The sequence below is a fragment of the Notechis scutatus genome, chromosome 6 (assembly GCF_049901735.1).
Source record: "Notechis scutatus isolate UNSWTSFEM ecotype Mainland chromosome 6, rNotScu1.2, whole genome shotgun sequence".
In the NCBI taxonomy this organism is placed as follows: domain Eukaryota; kingdom Metazoa; phylum Chordata; class Lepidosauria; order Squamata; family Elapidae; genus Notechis; species Notechis scutatus.
In genome coordinates, this window is record NC_142014.1 from 59,967,025 (window position 1) to 59,981,173 (window position 14,149).

A 14,149-nucleotide genomic window follows, 5' to 3' on the forward strand; every position below is an offset into this window, starting at 1 on the left:
TCAGAAATAGAAAATTTAAATGGCTTGAGAGTTGATAAGAGATTAAAATGTTGAAATGTTAATAATGATTGGTTTGAAAATATAATATGAGGGAGATTTAGAATATTAAACTTTAATTAAAGAGTTTAATAAGATTATGGTATTGATGTTATTATAAAACTTTCATTATAGTATTTTGTTTTTAATATTTAGATTTATTGTTTAACTATGTATTTAATTGTTTTGGATGTATTATTCAGTTAGAATGTACCAAGCAAAATCGGATTGGGTATTTTAAAGATTAATTTGATTAATTTAGTGGGGAGATAGAAAGGCATCATACTCTGATTAGTGATTTCAGGAGAAATTTCTTTCTTTTTAAAAGGAATGAGACAAAGGTACAATAGAGAATGGACAAAAGATATAAATATAATGACTCAAATTAAGATGATTAATTAAGATAGAATTAAGAAGAGTGAAATATGTGGAGAAGTTAATATAGAAGACTTAGAATGGTAAATAAAATAAGTAATGATATGTAAGATGAGCATGAATATAATTGAAGTCCATGAAAAGAGAGATACCTGGGTCCAAGTTACTTCACTTCAAAAAGATCTTTTTATGTTTTGTGTGTTGTGTGTATATGTTGTTGTTTTTTTTGGGAGAATTAATAAAACCTTGTAGAAATATAGAATGAGAATAATGGTGACTAAGTCAGAAAGAAATAGATGAAATAATAATAATAAAATTGAATAAGAGTAAAGAGAAATAAAGGGAAATTGGATAAGAGGTTTTTGTATGTTTATATGGAAATGGTTTAAAACAGAATTATAGTTTATCTGACTTGTTAAATTTATAATGGAAAAAGGTTAAACATGTAATGGATAATGATGACTTGTGTGTTTTGAAAATTAATAAAACTTGTTTTTTTTAAAAAAAAAAAAAAAGAATGGGGATGGCTGTTAAAATAAAACGAAGAATATAGACAAAAGTTAGCAAAGGAACAACTATTAACCTTAGGAATGGTAAATGGGTGCTATTGAGAAGGATGCAGGAGTCTAGACCACTGTTTTTAAACCATGGTGACTTTAAGATGTGTGGGCTTCAAGTCCCAGAATTTTCTCTCAGCCAGCAATTCTGGGAAATGAAGTCCATGCATTGTAACACTTCTGAGGCTGAGAAACAGCGAACATATGATCCTACACAGCTCTGTAATATCTTCTGATGAAAAATATGTGTTAATTAAAAATGAAGCTGCAGCCAATATTGAATCATCAATAATAATAATGTTTAACATTGGTCAACTTCACCAACTTTATTGGTGAAGGTATTTCTTTCTGATGGTATTCCAGTATGTCAGATCAGACCAAAACAAAAGAAAGCATCATGACTGCAACATCAAGTGAGAAAGATTACTTTTTTTTCCTGCTTCCTATTTCTACATAACTCTAAAAAAAATTCTGAAACGGAATGAAATTAACTATCTTTCTTCCTGGATTTTATGACAATGAATATCTCCTGTATTTTTAATTAATTTCCAGGCTGCTACAGTACTGTATTGCAAATAAAATCATTCAATGAAAGTTTTGAATAATTAAATACATAGTTATGATTTACTTACCTAGAGGCACAAAAGGTTTTGACGGCATGCTTGGTTTGGAAGTCCCAATGGCATTGACTGCGAACACACGCACCTCATAGGCAACTCCCTCAATCATCTTTTTGGGCTCAAAAGTTGTTTCTTTAATAAGATCAAAATTTAATCTCATCCATCTGGAGCTTTGCTTCTTTTTCCTTTCAATATAGTATCCTAAATAAAACATAAAACATAAACATAAAACTATTAGTTGAGGGCTCAGAATTTCTAAAAAGAGCAAATGCAACTGACCTATTTCAGGATTAAATCCAGGGGCGTCAAACTCAAGGCCTGGGGGCCAGATCTGGGGGTGATTAGATGTGGCATGTGGGGCTGCCCTGGAAACAGCGAGGGAGTGCCACAGGACTGGTCCAGGAGGCCAGAAACGGAAGCTTGTGAGGTCTGTACACAGTCCTTCCAAGCTCCATCTCCACTGGCAAAGGGTTGCAGGAAGCTGTTGCAGCCGGAAATGGAGCTTGGGAGCCTGTTTTCATTGGTAGAGCACTCTACCAAAGGTGCCCCCAACACGAGTGACATGGAGCTGGCCATGCCCACCCTGGCCACATCCCTTCAGCTCCCTGAGGTCAAATACAACCCTAATGCAGCCCTCAATGAAATCGAGTTTGACACCTCTGACCTAATAAGAGTCCATCAGACCAGAAGTTTAGTGCTTTCAAAAGACCTATTTCACTTTGTCACCTCCATGCCATCTAAATAATAATAATAATAACTGACACATTTCCTTGAGCAAAAACTCTCAGTTGAAACCCTTCTACTTATGAATACTGTATACTTCCATTTCAAAGAACCACCAAATAATTCTACAAAATCATTAAAATACCAGTTTCAATGAGTGGTCCACACACCTAAGAGAGGAGATCCGCCATCATAGGCTGGAGGTTCCCAGGTCATAATACACCAGTCTTCTCCTATCTCAATCACATTGGGTGCCTCTGGGGCATCAGGAATATCTGTTGCAATTAGAAGTTTTAAGTTTTATTGGAAAAGCAAATATTTTTGTTCATCTCAGACAACATTACTTATAGCTATATTGGAACAAATATCCAGACTCACTTTAAAAAAATCCAAAGTCACTTACATTATGGAATTAACCACAAATAAGCTAAATCCTATTGGTTTCAAAAGATTGGATTGAAGACATATTTAGTTGGGATTTCACATCAAGTTTTCATTAAACAGATAATGTTTAATGAAATGTTACAAATGTTATAATCGAAATCAGTGTTTCTCAACTCAGCAACTTAAAAATGTATGGATTTCAACTCCCAGAATTCTCCAGCCAGAAATTCTGGGAGTTAAAGTCCAACAATTTAAAATTGCTGAGGTTTCCAGGATGAAATCTCTACTGAATTAGAAAGAAATTCATTTGGGGAAAAATCACTTAGAGTCCTATTTTAACTCACAGCTATTGAAAAGCTAAAGCCACACCATTTAAAATGATTGAAAATATACTCTTTTGCAGAATTCTAAGTCATTAGGTCAATTTTCATGCTGGTTGGGACTTATAGGAGTTTGCAGTCACAACACTTACTGAGGGCATCAGCTTGAAAAGGCTGAAATAGGAAGAGCATTGGTGCTACTTCAGTATAAAAGCCATGCATAGCATTGACATACCAACTACTTTTATATTGATGAGGGCGGAGTCTTCTCCAGCTTCATTCTTCAGCAGGATTCTGTAAGGACCTGAGTCATCTTTTTCAGCTGAATCAATCACCAAACAACTACTGTCTGGATAATTCTCTGCCCGTATTCTGGATGCAGAATCCATGATCCACTGTCAATCATTTTGCAAAAGGGAATAGGGTAGGGGGAGAAAAATAGTTTAAAGGGGGTGGCGGTTAGAAATCACCAGAGGATCGACAATCAGAATTGAATTAGGATAAATCATATGGAAGCTGCACAAATGTAGCAAGGAATTTGTCAGACACTCCATGGACTCATTCTTGATACCTCAGGGTTTGTGCTTACTTTAACAATGGTTTTTGTTTTTTTTAATTTTTAAAATCAGAATGAGAGGTTGGCAAGCCATAAAGCAAAGCGCCATGCCACCAAGTCATCTTTATGTTTAAAGACTGGCTGCAGCTTAACATGTGCCCTCAAGACTTTCTTAGCACAATTAAAAGTACATGATTGCCATTTTGTCTTGATTTGGAAGCATATCTATTTATTGGGAAAGTGTGTATGTGTAGGGGAAATCACTTGAGCTAATAAAGGAAAACTTGGGGGAGCAGCAATCTTCCCAGTTTATTTTTTGATAAATGGTTATTTTGCAAGACATATTCCACTGTGCTCAAGGCCCAGTCACAGATATTATTGAATCCCCTTGGAAAAATATTTGCATCCTTAAAATGTATCTCCCTACTCATGCATTAAGGAAGCATTGATGCTGCATGCTAATGTCTACCAATATTTCTCACTTGTACAGGTAGTCCTCATTCAGTGACCACAATTGGACTAGCAATTCAGTCATTAAAAGAAGTGATCAATAAGTGAAACTGCAACTGTGCTTAGGATCTGACTTCAGCGTTACTTGGCTTTATAGACTTGTCAAGGCTGTAAATGCCAGGATTGGTTGCAAGATTACTTTTGCATCATGGTTATAACTGTAAAGAGTTGCTAAATGAGGCAGTTCCTAACTGAGGACTACCTACATATTCTTATGAGTGTTTTCAAAACAGTTAGGAAACAATGGTCTAGCGACTAAGAGGGATAGTAGGCAGTCTTATCTGCTGGGTATGGTAAAAACAACAACAGCATGCCAGTGAGGATGGTATGATTGAAGCTTTGCCTATTTTTTATCCACCATGTTGGAAGAAAAAAATCTGGTCCATTTCCAAGCTGAGAGAAAGGCGCTGGACATAAAATGGAGGTGGATTGGAAAGAAGGATTCTGTTTATTGGAATCAGAACAATAGCATGCAGTTCTGGGACAGCTGGAAAATTGGTTGAATGAGTGGGTGGATCTTTATAGGTTTCTGTGACTTTGAAGTTTGAACTGTTTTTGGGATTGTACAATGAATGGGCTTTTGTGTCTCTTGCTATTTCAATGGTGGTGGGTTAATCCTATTCTGTCCTAAAGGTCATATCCTGTTCTTAGTATTTGTGTGGGGCATGTAAATTTTAATCTCAGCCTGGGGGAACTGTGGCTGAAGGTGTTTTGTTTGTAAACAGGATGGCCTGGATTTCTTAATGGGCACAAAATATCCATCTCTAAAGATTCCAGACATCTGCTGGAGGCTGTTTTACTATGCAGGAAGTTGGGGCTACTTTCTGCCTTTAAGAGTATGTTTATCCATTCCTCCTTTGGGGAAATATAATATTCTGCCTCTTAATATTCCCAAAAACATTTCCTTCTCTAGGAGCGGGGGGGGGCTTCCCACAATCACACCTAAAAAAGAGATGCGAAGCCTGGATTTTTGATCACACCATCACAGCGGCCAACTTGGATTTTTTTTACTATTGCCTTTGTAGGTGACTTAAATTCACAGGAAAAAAAAATTAAAGAATGTTGATCTATTCCTAATGTTTTCCTAATTTTACTGGTTGTCCTGGACTTAATGATCCTAGTGGAGCTGCCCATCATAGTTGTAAAGCAATTCACTGTGGGACTTCTCTGATTTTATGACCTTTTTGCAATGATTGTTAAGCAAACCAATTGTTTGTTATGGGCCAATTTCGGCTGAAGTAAAAACATTGCAAAATGTGATGATTTGATCACAGGCACTGGAAACGGCAGTAAATACAGGCTGCTTGCCAAGCACCCAACAAGTAGTCACATGTTGTGGAGATGTGTGTGGCCATCAGAACTTCAGAACCAGATCATAAGTACCAATTGGGAGGTCCATTGTAACTTCAGGTCACTAACCAATTGGTTGTAAGTTGAGGACTACCTGTTTGTCATCTCCCAAAGATACCAATTATCCCTTCTATCTTTTCTGGATACCTGTGATACTTTATGAATGGTTACTAATATACCCAATTATCTGAAAGTAGATTATTAGATGTGATTGCAACTTCAGCACCTTATAACCCCTCCTAAGCTTAGTTCAGATGCATAGTACTTATTGGTAAAAGAGATTCTGAGTACTTCAGCAATAGCAATAGCACTTAGACTTATATACCACTTCACAGTGCTTTCCAGCCCTCTCTAAGCAGTTTACAGAGTCAGCATATTGCCCCCAACAAACTGGCTCCTCCTTTTACTGACCTCGAAAGGATAGAAGAAGGCTGAGCCAAACTTGAGCTGGTGGAAATCGATCTGCCAAACTCTTGGCAGTCGGCAGTCAGCAGAATTAGCCTGCAGTACTGCATTCTAACCACTATGCCACCCCTTTCATGCCATTGCTTATATACCACTCTTTGTTTAAAAGATTGGACTTAAGATGTATTTGTTTAAATTACAATTTTACCTTCTCTCCCTTGCTCCACATAACCTTTGGTGGAGGCTCCCCAGAAACAGGGATTTCAAGACGTAATTTTGTTCCTGCGACAACTGTTACTGTGTTATTATCACCAAGGCCATCAAGGTGAATCTTAGGAGGATCTGTAAAACCAAGGTACTTAGGAAAACATCTTAAAATCTGAATGTGTGATACAAGAGACATTTCCATCTCAGAATGGAGAAACATCTTCGTACATACAAAGGCAGAGTTAATATAATATTCTGAAGAAGAGTTTTGGGAGTCAAACTAACCTTCCTAGAAAAACCTAAACTAGCTCAGCTATATAGTATCAAATTTAGCAGTCACCCTCTGCCCAAAACCATTTTCCCAGGGTAACTGAATTGTCAGCTCAGCCAAAAAACATTTAGAAGGTGAGCAATGAAATGTTACCAGAGAGCAAACAGACTCTGAGAAGTAGGAACATTTTGATTAACTTTGTAACATTAACTCCTCAAAAAGAAATTATGTATATGAATTGCAGCTTTTTTTGTTCTCTCAACCCCCATTGTCTTTTACAGTTCTGCTCTGTTATCTCATAGTTACACCCTAACCCTAACATTGTCTTCATTAGATACATGATGTACTATAGTCACATCATGTTGCTATTTCTAATTATGTGTACACCCTGATTTGCATATAATCCTACACTTTTTGTGTTATCTCCAGCACTGCCAATAAACTAATTTATGCTTTGACATACAGTAATTGTGTCCTAGTCTCTGGTTCAAACATATCCCTGGAAAAATGCTCATACAATATAGAGGATAGCAGAGAAACAATTTCTACATGTAAGTTTAAAAACATTTAATATATTCCTTATTATTTTTAAATCAGTTCTTCCTAAGTATTGTTTCAGATATTTATTAGCAAACTGATTTGTTTGGATGCAGTAATAAAAAGCATCAATATTTTTAGTTCTTTAGTGTGCTATAATCAGGACTCCCATTCCATTCCATTCATTTTCTACTCCATTGTACTCCACTCCACTCCACTCCATCCTCATCTCCACTTTCCATTCTCCACTCACTCCACTCCACTCCATTCCATTCATTTTGTACTCCATTCCATTCCATTCCACTCTACTCCACTGCACCCTCATATCCACTCTCCATTCTATTCCTTTCTTTCTTTTCCTTTCCATTCTATTCCATTCTATTCATTTTCTACTCCACCCCTGTGCACTTGTCTTATTATATAAATACATGACAGAACCAAAAAAGAGAGAAACATAGGAGTTACCTATAATATGAACTTTACAAGGGATGTTGATATTGTAGGCATCTGGAACAAACATGTATTCACCATCATCCTCCACAAGTGAGTTATCAATAATTAACCGATGGATTCTATAAAAAAAATCAAGATAGGAAACCAAAATAAATATTCTGATTCCTGCATGGCCAGATAAGTACATGGGGCAGAGGGCCCTACTTTGGAGAAACTGGGTGAGGGTAAATGCAAAAGGACAGCTAAACTGGAAAAAACCCTCTGAACTTGGTTATTAAGCTAGAAAAAATAATAATGGAGGAGACTGCATTGCACCAGCATTTACACAATTGTGTTTCTTCTATTATACCTTCACACAAGCCTATTAGTTTGTGTAAAACCTATAATAAGTTTTATTGTTGTGAAAAGGTAAGGCAACTTGAAAAGCTGAGCTTTTCAAAAGCTTTTGGGACTTTGGCAAATTCAGCATATCAAGCATTTCTTTTGTGTGCAAATTGCAGGTAGTTCTTGACTTACAACTGTTCATTTAGTGACTGTTCAAAGTTACATCAAAATTGTGATCAAAATTCAGACACTTGGCAACTGGATTATATTCATGATGGTTGTAGTGTCCCTGGGTCATGTGAGCACCTTTTGCAACCTTGTCAAAATCACAGTCAATGGGGAAGACAGGTTCATTGAACAACTGGGTTACTAACTTATCAACTACATTGATTCACTTAACAACTGTGGCAAGAAAAGTTGCAAAATGGGGGAAAAAACCCACTTAACAAATGTTTCACTTAACAACAGAAATGTTGGGTTCAATTGTGGCTGTAAGTTGAGGACTACCTGCATACCTTTTTAAAAAAAATAAGGAGGTATTGCAAAAATCTGCATAGAAACTTTATTTGAAAATTGAATCTTGAGTTCAAGAGGGAGCTATATAACATTTTGCAGAAAAAGGATGCTGGTGAAGAGTTTAATAATGTGATCCTAGGTAGGTTTAATTAGAAATAAAGCTTGGTGAGTTTAATAGTATAAATTCCCATGTAAATTTGTCTTTGTATCTGTTTATCATTATTACTGCAGCTTTTGAAAATAAATGCACTGGAGTTAAAGATGGGGGAAGAAATTAATTTAGTTCATATTTTAATTGAACGTTGGACCAATACATGAATTAACTTTATTAATTAACTTACAGTTGTACAGATTTTGAGATTATTCAACCATAACTTAAAACTATTTTAATCACCTCTTCTTCATTAAAACAATCTCAAGGTGAAAAAAAATACTGTACAAGTATATATATTCATAAACCAATATACAAAAGTGCTAATATTGGCAATTGTTTGCAAAACATGGCTGCAGTAAGCAAAATTGCAAAGAAAATTGCACATACCTGGAGGTATGTACATCGAAGTACAATTTTTAGGATTAATTAAAAAAAAAAGACTTCTCAAGTATAATGAACTAATGAGATATTTACAAGAATGAATATCTGAACTTCATATATTTATCTACGGAGCTGCAAAATTTTCTATTATGGCAACAGAGCTTTCTAATGCTCCCTGGAATCTTCTGATTTTCTTTCACCTGTTTTGGAGCTTGTTCAACATGTTCTGGTTCTGATTATTCTGAAATGGTTCCAGGCATTTTTCAGCTCATCATAGTTTCCCAGATCTGGGGAACAGCCACCCAGAAAACAAGGAACTCTTCCAAGAATGACCAGGCTGGCACATACCAAGTGAAAGCCAGAATATTATGGTCATTCAAGAACATTTTGTTGCTGGAACAGAGTTTTGCACACAACTAGATTATTGCCAACTTTATTGGAAGCATAAATGGAATGATTTGGAAGAATAATTGTTAGGCCAAAATGTTTTTATTCCAAAACCCTGGTTCAATTTCACAAATGTCTTTGAGAAAATCCTTTGCTTTTACTATCATTATTTCACCTGGTCTAAATTACAAGCTTACCTTCCTTTGTGATATATTTTGATGCGATCGCTGGGCTGGAGCAGCTGCCCATTTTTGTACCACTTTCCATCAACATTTTCAGAAACCTCACACTTCAAAGAGAGCTCTTTGCCGAGCCTGACGGTCTGATCTTCCAGTGGATGCAATATCTTCAGTGGCCTCACTTAAGAAATGAGGAATGACAGACTGCTAGTTTTGCCTTATTACGGGATATTTATTCAGTGACACCAGACTAGATCACATACTTACAAGTCTAGACTATGGGGCTGGTATATGTGTGTGTGTGTGTGTGTGTGTGTGGTGCCCTGCTGGCCACCTAATTTTGAACCTTGTAAATGTGCACAAAAAGGAGTGCATGTGGCATTGACACTTGCATAGATTTGGAAATTCTAATATTTATTTACATATCTAAATTTGAAATCACCCATCTTTCTCATAGACGGATACTAAAATTTTAGTACCTAAAAATGGTACAGAAACTTTAAAAACAGACTAGCGTGATTGAAAGTTAATTATAAGGCAGAGGGAGGACTTTCAGGGTGCTAAAGAGCCTGAATGGCTGTGTTCCCCAGGCAAGGTTGCCGAATCATGTTTTTCCACCTTTCCAAAAGGCCAGGAGGTTTGGGGCCTGTCCAGGAGTTTAGCAAATTTTAGCAAAGGGTTCTCTGCTCAGTTGCTGGGTGGGCATGGCCAAGGTGAGTGTGGCCTAGTTGGCCTCCTACACCATGGCGGGGGGGGGCATTTTTCCCCTCCCCAGGTTCTGGAGGCTTTTCTCGAGCCTCCACGAGGGCAAAAACAGCCTCCCGGGCTCTGGAGGCTCTGTGGAAACCGGAAACAGGCCCATTTCTGGCCTTCCTGAACTTCCGGGAGGCCCGTTTTCACACTCCCCGAGCCTCCGCACGCACCCTGCGCTTACCTGCATCCAAAATGGGCTATGTAGGGACTCCTGGGAGGAGAGGGGAGGGGAGGGGTGGGCAGGGCCAGCCAGGAGTGGGATTTGGTTTTTTTTTTTGAACTACACAGAATCTTAGCTAGGCGCTCTCCCAAACCCTCAGCAGCCCACTCCTGGACCTTTCTCACTTAGGGGAGGGAGAATGAGGATGAGAACAATGCCAGATAAAGTTCTCTTCCTGGACTTTGCCAGTCAGAATTCTTTAGCTAATATGCATCTACAACTTACCAACTTTTAAATAGGCTGATATGAGATGAGGAAGTATTATTCTTTAAATATAAAAAAATCATTTTTATGTAAACAAGGCTCACAATATAACACTTATTTGATGCAATGGGTTATCTGCTCTGACAGCTTACACTTGTGGGTGGGGTTGTTATTTTAAGCAATTCTAAGTGTTATTTGAATTATTCTTAGCTTTCTTGAATAGCTAACCCATAATTTATTTATGTATTCAAACATCTATGGGACTCAAAATGTTTTATAATCAAACAAAATCATAAACAATTATTTTTGTTTGGTCTAGTGGTTAAGGCACTAGGTAGAAAGTGGGAGACCATAAGTTCGAGTCCCACTTTAGCCATGAAAACCAATTGTGTGATCGTATGCCATCATTCTCTCTCAGCTCAACCCACCCAGAGGTGGTATTCAGCAGGTTCTGACCAGTTCTGGAGGACCAGTAGCGGAAATTTTGAGTAGTTCAGAAAACCGGCAAATTACCACCTCTGACTGGAGATTTTACAGTATCCTTCCCCTGACATGCCCACCAAGCCACGCCCACAGAACCAGTAGTAAAAAAATTTCAATCCCACCACTGAACCCACCTCACAGAGTTGTTGTTGTGGGTAAAGTAGGAGGGGGAAGGTGTGTTGGATGTGGTCACTGTCTTGAGTTATTTGTAAAAATAATAAATACAATAAATAAAATGAAAATAAACATAAGGCAGTTTGCTAGATAGCACCTTGTCATTAAACTTTTTTAAGGCCAATGGATTGGGGGTATTCCTTATCTCAGGAGGCATCAGATTCCAATTTTTTTTGGGGGGTGGGGGTGAGGGACAGCCACTTGAGAAGATAAAAGATTATCCTCAAATCCCTTAATGTATCCTCCCTCAGAATCATGGGATAGGCCATACCTAGACAGGAAAGATTATCCTAGAGGATAAGCATAGAGCAATTTAAAAGTGATAATGAATATGTTGAATTGGACTCTGAACCAATGTTGGCCTGCAGTACAAATGTTAGATCACTTAATCTGCTATTGATATGTCAATAGAGAGGCCATCACATTTTGGATCAACTAAAGGTACCACTTTAACTTCAAAGCAGTCAAAGCCTATCCATGAGGTGACAAGGACGTGCTTATAGTTATTTTTTTAAAAAGGATTCCTGCTAATAAGCTAGAAATAAAATCTTCACTCACAACCAACGTTCAGCTTGCCAGCTGATTGTCCTCCAGTTGTCATGACTGAGTATGTTGCCTTGTCCGCTTTCGTTGCTTCTTCAATAATCAAAGTGTGCTTTTTACCCTCAATTTTAACTTTATATCTTGATTTACTCTCAAGAGGCAACTCCACACCATTCTTAAACCTGATGAACAATAACAACAGCCAAAATGGTATAATTAACTTGAAAGTACTTTTACTTAAAAAAGGTATCAAAATCTTTATTTGATTGAAAAAAGCCATCCTTTAAACAAAACAAAACAATACAAAACAAAAGCATGGTCTATGAGACAAATGAAGGAGAGATAGGGAGAAATCTTGATTATGTAGGATCAGGTATAAAGTTGCAGAGTTTAGCTTAGTTTTGTTTTTTAACAACAAGCACACCAGCATCTGTGACTATGATTAAAGACAAGCAAGCTTGTAACTGCATGCATATACAAAGGTGCATGGTTTTGACCTATGTTGCACATCTTGCTTTTTTTGATCTCGTCTGCAGAAACCAGAGAATAAGCATGACATTTATCTTTGGTTTTCACTTTCAGAAAAACCATAGTTCTGGTATAGTTGAAAGGATTATTTTGACCATAAGATCCAATCTCCTATCTAATGCAAGAGTTTTACCTTCATTTCCACACTGTTATTAAATTTTACCATAATCAAGTTTTATTCAATAGCTGTGAAACAAATAGGCAATCAGAAGGGACCCCATATATCCAGAAAAGCCCTGGTGGTTCAGTGGTTAGAATGTAGTATTTAGACAAACTCTGCCCACAGCCTGGAGTTTGATCCTGACAGAGTTTAAGATTGACTCATCCTTCCATTCTTCTGAGTTGGGAAAATGAAGACCCAGATTGCTGAGGGCAATATGCAAATAATACTTACATTGTAAGCCACTTAGAGCGTGCTATAAAATGCTACAGCATAGTATATAAGCCTAAATGCTATTGTTATTGCTGTCCATCTATTTGTAATCCAGCTGCCTAGATTACTAATAATATAAATGTAAATTGAAGCCTTCATTTGGTATGAACCATGGAAGCTCCGTCTTCTTCATTCCTGGGAAATATTCTACATGAGGGGTGTCAAACTTGAAATGTCACGTGATGTATCATGACTCCCCCCCCTTTGCTAAACTGGGGATGGGCTTGGCCAGAGCATGATGCATCCAGCCCATGGGCCATGAGTTTGACAACCCTGTACAGAAACATACAAATTCCTTATTGCTGCATAATTCCAATGGGCATTTTGTTCTACTGTGTTTCTCACAAAATAAGACCGGGCCTTATTTTTTTTTTGACCCCCGAAAAAATGGCTAGGCCGTCTTTTCGGGGGTGACTTAATTCCCCCCCCTTGCAACCTCGGGTGGGCGGGCAGCAACAGCTTGGATGTTGACCTCAGCGTTGGTCCGGGAGACCTTCCACCACCGTTGCTTTCCCTTCTCCCTTGCTGCCATGGCATTTAGAGCAATGCCGCGGTGTTTGGCGCAGCCATGTGCGGCCAGCAGGGGCTCCTCCCTGCAACCGGAGCCCAGCAGAGAAACTCGGCTTCAGGCGCTCCTGTCGCCGCCTTCCCTTTGCCTTCAAAGGTAAAGCCAATTATTTTAAAAATGACGCCCTACTACAACAAAGCCTCCCCTGCCCGAGAGGGCAGCCCAACCCCACGTGGGGAGGCGAATCTCCCGGGGCTGCAGCGCAGGATCGGCCCACCTCAGGAGAAGTGCCCAGCCGCCACCCCTGCCTGGCGCTGGGCAGAGCATGAAGAGCTTCACCTGGGGCGCCCAGCGCAGTTGACAGGCGGGCCCTCCTTCCTGGCAGCAGAGCTCTCACCAAGGCGGCGAGCGCCTCCCTGCTGGATCCTCTGTTCATCCCACCAGGACCGCACCAGAGCCGTACGGGCTGGGCAGAGCCAGGAAAGTGAGCCGCGGGTGCGCGCCCACCTACCAAGCAAAAGAGCCGGGCCGACCTGAGCTTGGCTTCCTTCCCAAGTCCCTCCAGCGCGAACCTGAAGGGGCCACAGGGAGAGGCTGCCCGAGGCAGTGATAGCACCCTCCCATCCACGGATAGGGAGGCGAGGTGATGGCAGCGCTGCTTCCCTGGCTGGCGGAGACAGCCCAAAGCCGCCCGTCCTTACCACCCCTCGCCCAGCCCGTCCCCATGCATCTCCAAATGCGCCGGCAGCTCCAAACGCTGCAGCGGAATGGGCATCAGGCAAAGGCGCTGGCTCGGCGGGGCTCAGCTCGGAGGAGGACGTGGTGCAGGCCATTGCCTTGCCTCCCTGTCCATGGATGGGTGGGCGCTATCACTGCCTCGGGCGGCTTCTCCTGGTGGCCCCTTCGGGTTCACGCTGGAGGGACTTGGGAAGGAAGCCAAGCTCAGGTTGGCCTGGCTCTTTTGCTTGGCAGGCGGGCGCGCACCTGCGGCTTGCTTTCCCGGCTCTGCCCAGCCCGCACAGCTCTGGCGCGGTCCTGGCAGGATGAGCGGAGGGTCC

General features: G+C 39.6%; 1 protein-coding gene across 36 annotated transcripts in view; it reads right to left on the minus strand.

The window, feature by feature from the left end:
• The window catches only part of MYBPC1 (myosin binding protein C1), a 101,494-nt gene that overhangs the window by 24,586 nt on the left and 62,759 nt on the right, over nucleotides 1-14,149 (minus strand). For all 36 annotated transcript variants that reach the window (XM_087968478.1, XM_087968471.1, XM_087968461.1 and 33 more), the window contains 7 exons: nucleotides 11,638-11,804; nucleotides 9,264-9,426; nucleotides 7,317-7,423; nucleotides 6,045-6,178; nucleotides 3,251-3,410; nucleotides 2,482-2,586; nucleotides 1,601-1,789 (listed from right to left, as the gene is read on the minus strand). In XM_087968478.1, coding sequence (XP_087824604.1) covers nucleotides 1,601-1,789; nucleotides 2,482-2,586; nucleotides 3,251-3,410; nucleotides 6,045-6,178; nucleotides 7,317-7,423; nucleotides 9,264-9,426; nucleotides 11,638-11,804 — 1,025 coding nt within the window. The remainder of the gene's footprint in view (nucleotides 1-1,600; nucleotides 1,790-2,481; nucleotides 2,587-3,250; nucleotides 3,411-6,044; nucleotides 6,179-7,316; nucleotides 7,424-9,263; nucleotides 9,427-11,637; nucleotides 11,805-14,149) is intronic.